This window comes from Typopeltis vanoorti, chromosome 5, assembly GCF_054136105.1.
Source record: "Typopeltis vanoorti isolate ZY-2024b chromosome 5, IOZ_Tvanoo_1.0, whole genome shotgun sequence".
Lineage (NCBI taxonomy): Eukaryota > Metazoa > Arthropoda > Arachnida > Uropygi > Thelyphonidae > Typopeltis > Typopeltis vanoorti.
The window spans coordinates 3,694,672-3,709,791 of record NC_143553.1 but is presented as its reverse complement, the minus strand read 5'-3'; the positions used below and the strand labels follow the sequence as shown (position 1 = coordinate 3,709,791).

General features: G+C 40.5%; 1 protein-coding gene across 1 annotated transcript in view; it reads left to right on the top strand.

Moving 5' to 3' along the window:
* The first annotated feature begins 13,965 nt into the window (after positions 1 to 13,965).
* Positions 13,966 to 15,120, top strand: part of LOC150106192 (uncharacterized) — a 150,792-nt gene continuing 149,637 nt past the window's right edge. Inside the window, exon 1 of the mRNA XM_090392223.1 lies at positions 13,966 to 14,454. Within this exon, the coding sequence (XP_090248349.1) occupies positions 13,966 to 14,454 (489 nt within the window). The remainder of the gene's footprint in view (positions 14,455 to 15,120) is intronic.

Here is a 15,120-nt window from a genome sequence, read left to right as displayed (position 1 = left end):
TACCTTTGGGCTGTTAAGGAACCGTTTCTGATAAAATAGAGATCAGTATGGCCACCTCTATTTTACTTATTCCAGCCTATACCACCAAACTCCCACCTTGATGTTGGGCTCCTTCATGAACAAACTGCGGATTATTTCTCGTTCCACTTTCACGCCATATCAAGATACGTCGGTTATCTGGTTTCAGACTGAACCTGAACTCGTCACTAAAAAGTACACGAGCCCAATCCTCATTTGTCCAATTGCTGTGGTGTTTCTGTGCCCAAATTCTTCGGGCTCTTTTGTGATTTGTAGTAAGTGGAATGCAAATCATTGGTCTTCGAGCATATAAACCTATGGCATAAAGACGATTTCAAACATTGAGCGACAACTTGCTGCGTTTGTCCAGCTTCTAATCGATCAATGGCTCTCCAAGCCATGGATTCCCGGATATCATGTTGCTCTGCCATTTTTAACAAAATAATGGGTGGTGGATGACACACGTTTACAGTTGAAGTGATAATTATGCACTGTGGAAGTGAGCGCAACAAGCCACGCTTTTATACCTCCCCACATGCTAATACGGCTAAGACACGTTTCGACAAGTCTTAACATGATTTTGTTCGCAGTTGCGTGTTCTGCACTGTTGTTTATTAAGACTATTTTAAAATAAATGTGTTATATTTGTAAATTATTTTTATAACTTTATAATTTACAAGAAAACCAAAATATATCCCTACTTGTTTTGAGCAGTTAGATGCGAAACATTTCACGCCGATTTTGCATACCGAAGATCGAAGTTTATATAAAATGGCCTGCACTAAAACAATTTTTACATTTAGGGAAGAGTAATCATTGCACTGGCTTCTGCTATTCTAATTTAAAAAAAAAAAAAATTGACTACCTCTAATGTAATTTACATGAGTGTTGTTCGTTGGCTTTGTTGTCGAGTGGATGTCACCATTTTTCAGCGATTACCGCGTGTGAATGCCGTTGTTTACTCTGCGGCACTTCTTGGCCGCTGACTTAATGATGGCGTAGCGCAGAATATTATTATGGATTGTACTTATTAATGAAAGATATCTGAATTTGCACAATTAAATTGCAAGCTTCACCCTGGCAACATTCTTAACAAGATATTATTGCTATTATTATTACATAACACCTCCAGGGAGTCCAAAGACTCGAGGGAGGGCACCTACTCTACAACTCTCTATCTCCACCACCCACAATCCACCACATCTACACCAACGCCGTCTACCGCCCACAACTAGTATTTTCACAAGACAATCACAAACATCCAAGCCCACGGTGGGATTCGAACCCGCAGCCTTTTGGCTGGAGAACGGATACGCTAACCACTCCGGTAACATCTTGCTAAAAAGATATTAGCAGCTACTGATTCAAATGCTGTGCCGATGAATAGAGCTGTTTGTGAGATCGGATCAGCGATAGCGAAGAACTGTCATTTATTCTATGTATTCCGTTTATCCCCGTGTATTCCGTTTATTGGATTTACTTTACCATCTTGCCTTTTGACAAAATCTTGGGCGTAATGTGAGTGGTCCATGGGAATCAATAACTCTGCAGACCGAATGCCACCATTTCAGCCTGTAATTTGCGAATTGTTTGTAAATATGTCTTACAAACCGCTGAGATTTTATTACGGGGTGTGAATATTCCTTTGAATGTGAAAGGAAATGTGGTGAATCGTAACTGATATTTTAATGACAACAGTTGGCGTAACAATAACCATTACCTCTCAGTCGAATAACCTCCCCACCGCCACCATTGTACAAACGCCTTTGTTGGGAGAGAAGTAATTCTGATGTCTTAAAATATGTCTAGATTTGGGCAGAATTCCAAGGATTTTATATAAAGATTCTTATCACTCGGAGTACAGGATAAATTCTGCATTTATTTTGACCAGTTTTCAGAAAAATACATAAAAAAGCGTAGTGAGAAAGACGTGCAATACTACCAGTGAAAATTAGTATAAAATGAATGGCGGAAGAAGCCTGAAATGGTTTCAGTTTCTCATTAGATCGGGATTTTTACACCGAACAAGCGCAGTTGAATTGTGCCGAGAAACCATTAAGAATTGAGTTTGTTTCTGTTCCTGTTAATTCACACGCTTGCTTTCAGCACGATAAAGTGGCTTCAAATAATTATTCATTTTGGCCATCCTTAGAATGAAAACATAAAGACCTAAGATAAAACTTGGTTCTGCCTGACTTCTAACGAATTTGGTGGCAGAGTTTAATTTCCAGTTACTCGTGCTTGCTGAGTAACTTGAAATGAAAACACTGCAGCTAATAAAAAGCGAATTTATATTCCAGGAAATGAAACTTTTTGAGTAGTAGTTAGAACAGAGAGAAATCCCGATGTGCCTCACTTCTAGCAAAGCTCAGTAAACTTGATTTTTGATACAAAATAATCAGTTTGTTATTCGTTAAGAAAAATGCGTTTATTATTATTTTTACTAAATCGTCACGTTGACAGAGTAGGGTTTCAAACATATTGAAGACGTACGAATATTAAACAGAATTTTTTTTGGGGGGGGGGGGATCTCTATCAGGGAAAATAAACGATGCCTTGAAAAACTAGTTTTATTTATATATTTCATTTTATTTATATTTGTGCACTATTTTGTTCACCGAAGAAATCTCATCACTTAATTTGTAAATATCCACATTTTTATGCCTTCCATTGGGTAAGGGAGAGGGGGGGGGGGTTATATAACGAAACGCACTAACAGATCGTTAACGTAACAGTAAACAGCAATTCCCGCTGACAATCTCCAGTTATAAAGAACGTGAAAGGTAATCCGATAACAGTAAGAAAGATTGAACAACAGACTGCTGTTGTTCCTTCCACTTCTCTCCCTCTTCATGAAGGTTTGTTGAGATTTGTCTTAAAAAATGGGAACGTTCAGGAACAGTAAGAGTGCATCCTTGTTTTTTATTATTCATAATTAAAATCGATATTGCACATCAAATATTTTTGATGTTTACCTAAATGTTTGGTTGGATAAGTGGTTGGCGTACCCGCTCTTTCGCCAACGGGTTCCGGGTTCGAATCCCGGCGTGGATGTCTACAATTGTCTTCATATACATTAAAATTTCCGGTTTTCTCATTCTTTTTCCCCACCCCTATGGTCATTTCTTGTTCTTCCCATAATATATTTTGAAGAAAGAAACTTAGAATGAGACACCATAATAATCTATTAAAAATTGAAGGTTCCAACGGTGGCGTTCCTGGTCCTCTTTCCAAAGAGTCAACGGGAAAAATTCCAAAACCAGACCGCGAATGATTCCATCCGCTCTTTGCTAGCTACTCTGATTTATTAACAGCTGTGTTTTCCACTCATTCTAAATTCCAACAGCACGCTAAATGAATGGTTTCGTATTAAAAGTGATTTTTATTTTCCCACGAAAATTTGTGAAATATCAAAAAATGGGTTTCGCTTTTTCTGTACCATTTGACAACTGACACGAAATGAGGAGGGGGGGATAGATTTTTTCTCATACTTTAAATGTGGAAAGAAAGTATGAAATTTCTTTCTGAAATGTTTCTCTCTCTATGTTCAATGGGCATCTACAGATGCCGTATGGTCACTCCGATGCTCGGTGATGTTCCACACGAGGCATTTTGGAGTGAAGTCACTGCAAGAAGAAAGTGGTAGGGTTGCAGAGGCCCTTTCCACATAAGATGAAATAGCAAAATAGGAAAGATTCACCCCTAGCCCTCGAATACTCTAATAGCATTGGGGGGAAGGTAGCAAGAAGAAAAGAAAGAAGGAAAGAAAAAAGGGGAGGGACCAGTCTACAGATAATACAACAGATGTATATTACATGAAGTAAGGCATGGTCCAGCATCAGGTACCTCGGGTTTGCCATGCCCGTACTCACTAAAGTGAGCCCTTATGTTTCTGCAAGAGTAATTTATCGATCAGTTTTAAAAAAAAAAAGTATTGCTAAATGGCGTCTACTTTTAGCACTGGGTTTAGGATTTGGTCATTATACTGTGTTGTGCCAGCATGCCTCCTTGTAAGCAGTGGATGCTGGTTCACACACTGAACGTGTTGCTTGGACAAAATCATTGTTTAATAAACCCGATTTTTTACTCGTTCTGGAGAGTGAAAAAAAAAAAAAACTGGTATCACAATAACTAGGTTTTTAATGTATAAGTAGCACGGAATATTTCAAATAGACCCACAATATTACGCGCTCGCGATTCACGTTGTGTTATGATGGCCAGTGATGTGAAGCGTAGAATGTCCGGGATGTGCTAAGTTTTCTAACAAAAATTCAGACCATATGTAATATATTCCTTCTTACACGGTTTTTTTAATATTTCTGATGCTTCCGTGAATGCTGTGACAAAGAAACTGTAAACAGTTTAGGCCACTTCTATAAAGCACCGCAATTTTTGATGTTTTGTCCATGGGGTGGTCCTCGTTTATGTTTTCTTTTCTTTTCTTCTCCACGCTCTTGATGTGTTCTGATATACGTCTCTCTCTCTCTCTTTTCACCGGCCTGTTTGTCTCATACAGGAAATTTCCCATGAACAGATGTTTTGTACACTGGTCAAAAAATGAAGGATATGCAAATTCAGTTTGCTGTATCACTTTGTATATACAAAACTAGTTGACATTAACGTGGATTGTTCAACCAACGTTTAACGTAGCAAATATACCAGCTCTTAATTTCAATATATATTCCACATCTTCAGAAATCTCTTTAGAAAAAGTTTATATTTGTTCATTTATTTTTATTTTTTTGACCGACGAAGTGGTCACTTGTCACGAAAAAGAGTGCTCAACAAAGTTCCTGTGGTAGGTACGCATTGTAAAAAGTCGCTGCGCCAATTTAAGCTACCTCAGACGCAAATCGCCCTTCCCAGAATGGGAATCACTTTTGACGCCGAAGTACAAAGGAATTTACCGGATTTTTAAAAAGGAAAAAAAATAGAAGGCCTGTGATTTCACATCTGGTTGTAATAGTGCATTCAGAAGGCAAACGTTTAACGAACGTGGGATTTACGCCGTCTTAGTTTAGGCGATCATATCTTGTTATGTAAGGTGAAATATACTCAACGAAAAACATCAAAAAGTATTTTTTGTTGTGGTTTGGTGTGCAAAGCAAACAAAAAAGCTGCTAACATCGACCTGAAATAAAACCCTCCCTCGTTCGTATATTGAGATACTGTGAGTAAAGAAGACCATCTTAGACGGTCTTTGACCGCTGCTATTTATGGTCAGGTGGAATGCAGTAAGTGTCCTCATGGCTTCAATTAAGTCCCTCGTAGAACAGCGTTGCGTCCATTGCCCTGTCTGTCCATGGTTCGCTGCTCAGAGGTCTAAAGGATCTCGCTTGTCTCGAGTGCGTTGTTCGCTGACCTGCGTGACCTTACAATAAGAAATTCTTGCCAGCTTCTCAAAACACACGCCGAGGAGACGCACGCATCGGAGATACAAGTTTTCTGAATTAAATTTCTTCCAGGTTTCTCGTGAGTCCTAATACTTGTATAATTCTCCTATGTGAGAAAAGATCCATCCGAAATAGAATATTTTAGTTTTTTGATACACGCTGAAGCCCAGTAGGTCCAGACCCAGCAGTGTACTCATTGACACTTTCAAAATGCTTTGATCGCCGTCGCTATCAACGCATTATGAAATCAATCATATCAATCACTTTAGATGCTCAAGCAGCGTTTTAGCATAACACTGCCTGAGCATCTCAAGGTGATTAACGCCAGGTAGGTCGAAGCGTTCTCTTTTCTTCTCCCTATCTGCATTTCTCTGCCGTGATTGTACCTTTGAACATTCAGGAAGCACAAACATGTTCGTGCATTTGATGATTGTTAATCAAATGGCCACCACTTCGTCGCCTACAACTTTCAAAGGTGCATCTGAGCTCCCTCAAGAGAGTGAAGTCTTCTTAGTACGATGGCTCTATTTCTTTTAATGTGTTTGAGGAGTACGTATGAACTTGAAACTCTTCCTCGGGATCCCCTGAAGCTCTGCAATGATCTCCCAAGTTTATTCTAGTATGGATGAGATGGAAGAGAGCGAGATATTCACGATAAAATCGGAACCAGGCATTTTATGCGGCGTGCGTAGATCTTCTCGAGATCGGAGAAGATCGTTGTGGGCGGTTGAGTTTTAAGCTGGCGTTTAAACTATTCCGAATGCAGAATATTATATAAGGGGATAACAGTTTGAGGGATCTGACTTCAGTCTCATAAAGATATTTCGTAGAGAATTTGTTCCTGATTTTTTTTAATGGTGACTTTATCAGCTGTGAGGCGTGCGTTTCATGGAGTACATGACTTGGACGGTTTGCGAGAGTAGGAAATTATTTTGCTTCGTGATTCGGGAATACTTTTATTTTACTCGAAAGGAGAGAGAGAGAGAGAGAGAGAGAGAGAGAGAGAGAGAAGGGGAAAAAGGAGTCCCTTTAGACTGCAAGAGATCGCTGACATCTACCGTTTTCTGTTTTATGTTGCGATTGATTTTTCAATCGAGGTAGGGGGGGGGGACTTGCTAGTGGTGATTAAGTTTCGAAATACTCCACAATATGTTTTTATTGTTGAATTTACTTGGCTTGATACACAAAAATATGATGATTTTTGTAGTTTCCGATTGTGTGTAAGCTTTCTTAAAGCGTGGTAAAAAGATAGCCTCTCCAAGGCTCATTCCGAGAATCAGAGACGCTGTAGAATTGAATGATGATTGTTTTTTTTTTTTTTTTACAGAAAGATGTTAAGTCAAGATTTTTTGTAGATTTGTGAATTTTTGATGCATTTTGGGGAGTTGACGATGAAGTTGAAAATGACGCTATTTTCTCTTTTATTTTTTGAGGCGCTTGTCGGCAGCGGTCAGGAAGAACGACGCTCTCATTCTTTCATAGTAAGTGTTACTAACACGTGATATTAGGCGCTCGTGCTCGAAATGTTTCAAACAAGTATAAACTATCTTTAATACTAGAGTACACGAGGTTCGCATTCTTTGCTTAAGGTATGCCTCCGTATACCACAGCCACGACTTAGGACCTTCAGCTGATAAGACCTAGGTCTGAATGCCTTCTAGGGTGCCAGCATCGTTTATAAAGGCCTTTCAACGAAAGGTGAGTTAGCTGATCTCATGCGGTGGCGGTAGGTTGCAAAACAGGTAAACCAGCTGGATCATACGGACCATTAACAGACATAGAAACTGGCTTTGATTGCTTCAACGGTAATTTCAGCTAACGCAATCCTACCCTTCGTTTCCTAAGTGAAAATATGTCCTCATCTTGGTGGGGATGTAATTAGGAAAAGTGAATTCGTGTTCATGAGAATAAAAACAAGACGGAGCTTGCTGGCTGCAATTTTCCTATTTCGAGTGACGCTACTTTTGAGGTTTGTTTCATTTGGTGTTGAAATGGGGCCGGAAGAGCCTTCTTCGCGCATACTTCGAAAGTTGATAATTTTGAATCCCTCAATCGACTAATATAATCCATCATTCTTTTAAGAAAGAGGGATTGTCGATTACCCGCCATAATGTGCATGAAGACATCAATTATGGCTCGTTTAAGCTTTTTTGTGCAGCCTTCAACCAGACGGATCCTTATACGCCAGTGAAGCTAAACAATAAACAGCCCTCCGTGGCAGTAACACCCGTGGAAATCTTCCGCATCGACGATACTATTCTTCTGGCCGACTTTCTTCAGACCAATTTCTTTCACTTCCACTCTGTTGTTGTCGTTCACTCCTTGTGCGTGTTCCACATTACTGCCTTCCTGACCTGGAGTGAGTCGAAATGTGTTCACCCTTAATAAAGTCATGAACAGCATAAATGGGGTTTGTCAGACACTGTCAAGGGCGTCAGCCTGTGGCTTCTGCACGTAAATGCGACATTCTATACGATTATCATCTGCTCCATAAACTCTTCAGTAGAGTAGTGGAGCTGAAATATTTTGACGTTCCAGTAACATAAAATCGTTTCTCCTCCCAAATACTCGAGAGGTCTAGCTTTCATTCGAACACCCACTAATAGACTAGTCTCGCATCCTTATTTTCTTTGCTGTCAATCAGAAAATCCCAACACTCGATCAGGATGCAGAATGTTACAATCATATAATTAAGACTCCAGTATTTTTAGCTGGCTATTCACAGTTTTTAGTCAATCTTTTATTTTTGCTATCTATAATATTGCCAAATCTTACATTCGAACTTCATGCACTTCTAAGTGCATTAATTCACCTACGTCTTGATCCTTCTCTGGGTCGCTTTATGGCATTCTCTTCCTTACATTCCTGGCATCAAACACCCGCTTTGCTGATCCTTCCTCTCTCATTCCGTTTAAGTGCCAGTTCAGATTACTTCTGCCTATACATCTCTCAATGTTAACAATGTCAACTTCCTTAGAAATATCTTCCGTTTTTAATAGGATTCTGCTATTTATGTCATCTGTTCGCTCTCTTCTGATTTTTCTCAGAATATGTGATCCTCAGTCTCTGATCATTGGCTTTATTCCGAACCTAACTTTCAGATCCATAAATTAAAATTGGTGTTTTAACTGGTCTTCTATACGGCTAGTTTAATGTTTTGATCACCTCCCCACCGTACGAGTTTTGCTTGCTGTGTTGTCTATTTTCATAATTAATTTGCCATCTTCGTTAAAACTGTGCCCGAATAGCGAAAATAGTTTGCCTGTTCTGTTGGTTCTCAATTCGAGGACATTGAAAGCACGTCACATGCAGAGATCTTAAAGGACAGTCTTTTGTCATAACAAACTGAAATAAGGATCGGAGTTTGATTAGAGGCGTGAAAATAGTTCCGATTTTGAAATTCCTAAGAATTTTTCCTCACCCAGTGATATCCTAATAGCGCATCACTTTCGGAGGGATGGTTACGAGGAATGAATGGCGATGCTATACACCATATTTTTGTAGTAAACATGAATGGTAAACCTCACAGTTAAAATACTTTTCAGTGGCGGTCTTGTGGGTAATGAGAAGAATTATCCGCCAGAACTAAGGACGGGAAGGGGGAGTAGCATTATATTTCAGCTTCCGATTTCTTGATACAGTATACTGCACTTCGTTTGGAAGTAGTTTGCGAATTCGTTCGTTCCAGTCCATTCCTTGAGAAGTGGGGGATCCATTCGCGAACTCCTGAACAAGTGCAGAGTTCTAGAGTTTGAACAGATTCAGAGATGAACCTTCATGCGAAGACTCATTCCTATCGAGCATCTGCTTATGCTTTCTTTCCATGTGTTCAGGGCTTTTTGGATGCTAGTTAATGCCTTCGGATCGATATTTATCAGACCAACGACTTTTCGTTCTGGAGTAGTTACAAGCTGTAAATATCCTCCTGGACATTTTAAGATTAAATCTTTCAGCCACTGTTTGTTCAAACCTCAGATATGCTCATTCTTTAGAATTTCTAGAGCCAGTACGTGGGCAGTTTGAAGAGTGGGTACTATTTCCATATCAGAGAGTTGATTTTAATTTTTTCTTTTCGCAACTACGATTTTTTAAATTGTTTTTGATATAAATTTGTACTTTGTCCTTCATGGATGTTCATCGCACAGATTTACTCCCTCCTTATGTTGCAAAACTCTGACGCAAGATTTCTGTTCTTTAATTTGAGTGTTTTATCAGTTTATCTAAATGAGAACCTTTATTTAAGGATCAGCGTTAATTAACCACAAGAGTTAATTAACGCACGTTTATCCAAAGTAGGCTTTATAAAAAATACCCAGGGCTTATGGAGGACTCGAACCCGCAGCCTTGGCGTTAAAACAAGCTTTTTCCAACTGAGATAAGCTGCAAATGTTTCTGTGCATTGATATAAAAACAGATAAGATATTTTCCTAATGATGGTCAAGCACCGAATTATTTATCAGTTAGGCGGATTTTGTAATTGTTTTCAATTGTGTTATATTATTAAAATCCTGTGCGGAACGTCTGAGCACTGCGTGGTTCTGAGAAGGATGAATGGAAAGTGAGTGCTGGCCTCAGGATTAGTGCTGACGGCGAGGTTTGAATATCCTGAAGTCAACTGGAATTTAATCATCCTATATGACGAATGCTTAAAGAAACTTTGATTTTTGATATGATTTCTGTTATTGCTGGTGAAATTGTTTATAATTCTGTTTGACACTCAGAGCAGAACAGCTGCTTGTCATGGCAGCTGCCTTCCTCTCTTCGGGCATCACCACAATGCAGGAAAGGAATGCCTCTCATCCTATTCTCAGCTTTTCTGATGACAGTACCTGCTCTCCATCACCCTATTCATTTGACAAATCATGCAGTGCTTAGACGTTCCAAACATGAAGATCATTTTCAACTCGTGCATTAAACAGCGTTCTCCATACAATCCTTCGTTGGGGCAAAGACAATCTGGTCGCCTTTAGTACCCCCAGATCGCAGTCTTATTTTTTCTCTCACAAAATGGATCTCAGCTCGCTTACCCTCAGTAATACAAAAATCACCAGACAGGATTAGCTCTATCTCTCTTACTCACTGGACCGACATTTACCTCCGGCCTCTCCAGGCATAAATGTCACATCAATAGCTTTCTCTGCATCTAAAAAACTTTTTTCACTCAAGATGCTGTTTTTCGTCTACCAACTCTATACAAATCCGAAATCCTTCCGTTTTTATTAGAATACTACTCACGTTCAAGGTGGTGGCACCTAAAGCTTCCCTAAAAATTCTCGATGCTGTACAGGGGAAAGCAATTCAGCTCATAGATAATGTCTCTTCCTCCCCCCCCCCCTTACAGACTCACTTCAACCTCTATCTGACACTGTCTATTCTAAAGGTCCTTCACTGAGCTGGCAACCATTATTACTGCACAAGAGCAGCAGCTATCTAGTATCCCTTTTCAACACAACTGTAAAGATCGAACTTGTTTCTCCTCTACACGTTTATCTCCTCTAACCCTGTCCTCAGGAAAAGACTTCCTCATGAATTATTCCCGAAAAACTGCAACCTGCAAATGCCAATAACTTCTTTTTTAATCTTCGCCTGCGTTCCACATACGGCACTAATGCGCTTATAGGTTCTTCGATCCGAAGTTGAGTATATTCGAATCCGACCAGAAAGAAGCCTCGACTCGCACCTAATTTGAACTGCCAGAATGAAATAAATCCACACATACTAACAAGTTTCCACTTTTCGGACACGCATTATATATAGGGCCATTCAGCTCATAGATAATGTCTCTTTCTCCCCTCCTACAGACTCACTCCAACTTCTATCTCATAGACCGGATGTTTCGACATATAATTTCATTAGTGATCATTTTGCATAAAATACGCTCTAAGGTAATTCTGAATCGGACTGCATTCCTTACGAGAATCCGACCGTAATTATATATAATATTGTATATTATATATACAATACAATCATAGATAATATTGTATATATTATCTAGAATTGTATATATTCTAGATAATATATACAATATTATCTAGAAGCGTTAAATAAGACATTTAACGCTTCTAGTTTTAGATATCTTTATCCATTTAACTAAATAGATAAAGATAATAAATACAATGATTCCTACTTTGGGGCAGTTTTACTGTACAGACTACTCTCACTTTCAAGACGACAGTGCACCATTTGTCATACTGAAACTGCCATTGCGAAATGTTTCAATATGGAAAAAACTTACTGACTGCACATAATCCCGATCTCAAACTCAACAGATCATCCTCGGGAGAAATTGCTCATTAAATGCGGGTCAGACCAGTGCTTCCACCAACGGGACACGAAGACAGTTGAAGGTTTTTTCACCATGAACATGATGGTTGAATTACGTGGAAGGAAGATGAGTCAGAAATATCCGATTCGCGTTATCGCAAATTGATGTGGTGTGTGTACTTGGAGGGGGACGAGCTAAGTGGAGCAGCGCGATGCGTGTGATATCATTCATACTGCTTAAGCTGCTTTGACAACGTCGAGATCATCCGCCAATTAACTGTAGCCACAGATGGGACATTTTCTTCGTGTAAAATGATAAACCTGAATCCTAATAGATATGTCGGTTTAGCTTCTTTTTTTTTTTTTCAACAAAATTCATCTAAAGGTTTCGAAGGGGTCATTCGGAGGGGGTCGTTATTAGGATAAATATCGCCACTAGACAAGTACTATCTTTCCTTGCCCCTAAATTCAAGAAAATATGTAAAATAAAAAAAAGAAGCGTTTTTAAGGTTGAGATGCATTTTTCCACCCTCCAAACTTGACACTCTTCGGCATTGTTTTAGGGGTGTTGCTTAGTGCAGAATAAACATTGCTTTCCTCTCGCTTCGATGCGGGAATGCAGTTATAGAACTAGATATGCTTTTGGTTCGGATTCGAACCCGTTTAATTTTTATGATGGTATTCGGCTGAAGGCGAGTTGGCTGCTCTTAGAACAGTTAAACGACCTCACAGCCTTTGCTGACTTCGATTTAATTCTGATTCTTTAATTGTTTATTGTATTAGAAGGTTCTAAGTTCATTTGTTTTCTTTCTACCATTGTTTTTCTATTTTAAACTAACTGCGGCTTTTTTCTTATTTCTACCCCTTCACCTCCCATTTGCAGAAGCATCGTAACCCGATGCTTCTGCAAATGGGACCATCTAGTCTTCTCCTCTTTCACTAAAGTGAAGTGCGATCTTGAATACCACGTCTGTTTCACGGCCACACACCCTCCCCTCCAGGGCCGGCCATCTCGGGGGTGCGATGGGTGTAATGCACCCGCGTCCCACGATCGAGTGGGCACAGTCGGTACACATTTGCGGAAACGTATTATATTTCGAATGTGTATTTTTTTGTTTTCCTGTGCCAAAATCATTTGCAGGTAAGAGGTTTTACAATACGTTTATTTCGAATCCTTTAATTTTTACCTTTGAAAAATATTTTAGGACCCCAAAAGGTTTCTTGCACCTGGGCCCCTTTATAGAGAAGGTCAGCCCTGCTCCCCTCCCTTCTTTTTTCGAAATGTCAATCATGTAACTCTGCTCTGAATTCAATTTCCATTTAAACCAATGACTTGAGCAACTTGGCTTTCCAACACACAAATATTATAAGTCGAATAAATGAACATCAACATTCAAATTTCTTTTCAATTTCGCTCTTTCTCTGCCAATGTCTTTCTCCAATTTTTGTTCCGCATTACTTCAAGGTAGCCAAGGCCATGAGGCGAGAAAATTGTTTGCCAGTTGGTGTTCGAGAAATTGAATTAAGCTCTCTACCAACTGCCTTTTTTTTCCCAACTGTTTATCGAAAGCGCCAAAAGAAGTTTTGAAATTGTTTTCGACCTGTCGTCACGTGACAGTGCGTCTTTACTAGTAACGTACTAGCCTAGCTCCCATTATTGCACGACCCCTGCGGCGTGAGGGTACGTGAGACTTCAACGAGTCTGACCTTCACAAGCGTCTCGGTCTGGCCTCGCTAGCACCGTTCGCTAGCGTATGACGCAAAGGTAATTATCAACGTGGACGAGCAAATATCCTCCCCCCCCCCTTGCCGCATTCTTTGCCGACGAACGCGGACACGTGCTTGGTGTGGCTGGTTTGGTCAGCCTTTCTGGTCGGTCATTCAGTGCGAGCCTTCCGGCGTGTGCAACCACGTCATCACAGCCCATCGCATGCCCGAGTTCCTTCTGCCGAGCTGTGCAACACCCTCGTGCGGGCTGTACCTGTGTATGTCCCCGCAGCACTGCCCTGTGACCGTGAGCCCGAACGTATTTGCATGTGGCCTCCATAGCTTACTGACATACTCGGCACCATTCACCGCTTCGGCACTCACGTGAACGGACGTACACCTCTGCCGGTATGCTTAATAGGTCGTCGACTCGTTTGGAACTCCCGTCTTCATAGTAGTCGTACCGCATGTCGTGTATCGCCGCAAAAAGCGTTTAGACACCCGTTTCAGAATGCTTCATCTGCCTCCTCCTTTGACGGAGAGTTCTCTGTCGCATCACACGTGGAGTCAAAGCAAGAGCGGCATGGAACCGGGCAATCGCATCCGCCCCGAGAGAACCCACCGTCCGAACGTGCAGAAGCTGACGTGGAGGAGTTCGCACTGGGTCAGGGGTTTTCCAGAGGAAGACAGTAAGGTGAGTAGCATGACGATCGCCGACGTTAGCCCCACCGTAGCCATCCGTCGCGTGTTGTTGCTGTACGAAAACCAGCAGTACAGAGAGGCCGCCAATTTCGTGAACAGACTCAACTACAGCACTTTCAAGGCCATTCTGGGCGAGCTTCCGATCGAGGTCTTCGTGGAATCCATGCCGCACAGCCTTCCGATCTTGGAAGCGTTGTACGCCAAGGTGTTTCTCTCGGACGGATTAAACTTCTCGGTGAAGCTTCTCAGACCAGAAAGCGTGGTGATGCAGATGGTGAAACTGTTTTCCGAGTGCCATGACAGCCAGAACGTCGCTGAGAAGCTCGAGGCGACAAACCCAATTCTTGCATCTTGTAAGAAACTCTTGAAGGTAAGCATTTCCTTTTCTTCTCTAAATCCACCTTAAAAGCATTTTAAACGTTTCAATGGTGTTTTATCTTTTTTTGTTTTTCGCATTTTTCAGGGTAGAAGTTGCTATTAAAAAAAAAAAAGCCTCCTGAGGATAGTTTTCGTCCTACGAGATTAACAGACTTAATATACTAATCTTTCACGTCGGTAGTAAATTTAACCAATCCAGATATTAAAGCAAAATTAGTTGTGACCCGTTTGATCCATTCTCTCCTTTCTCGCGTGTTTATCTTTTTCTTTTCTTTCTTTCTTTTTTTTTTTTCTAAGGGCTGATAAAAGACCAACAAAGCAGATGTTGCCTCCACTGCCTCGGTTTGTCTTTCCCAAGGTGCGTTCTGGCAGCCGCCTTGCATAACTTAACACCAAGATGTGCCAAATAACGCTTTCAAAAGTAATGGAGTTTGCAGCGTATATTTGCCTGCTCGTATGAAAAACCGATTTCCTATTAATAAAATGATTTTTTTTTTTTTTTTGTTTACTAAAGTTGTTCACTTTGTTCTTCGCATGTCATCCATTGATTCAGACACTATCTTTTGTGTGTGTGTGTGGGGGGGGGGGTAGGTTAAGAATGATCGTCTCCAAAGAAACCAGATGGGAGGAGAATTGGATGTTTAGTTAAATACCAAAA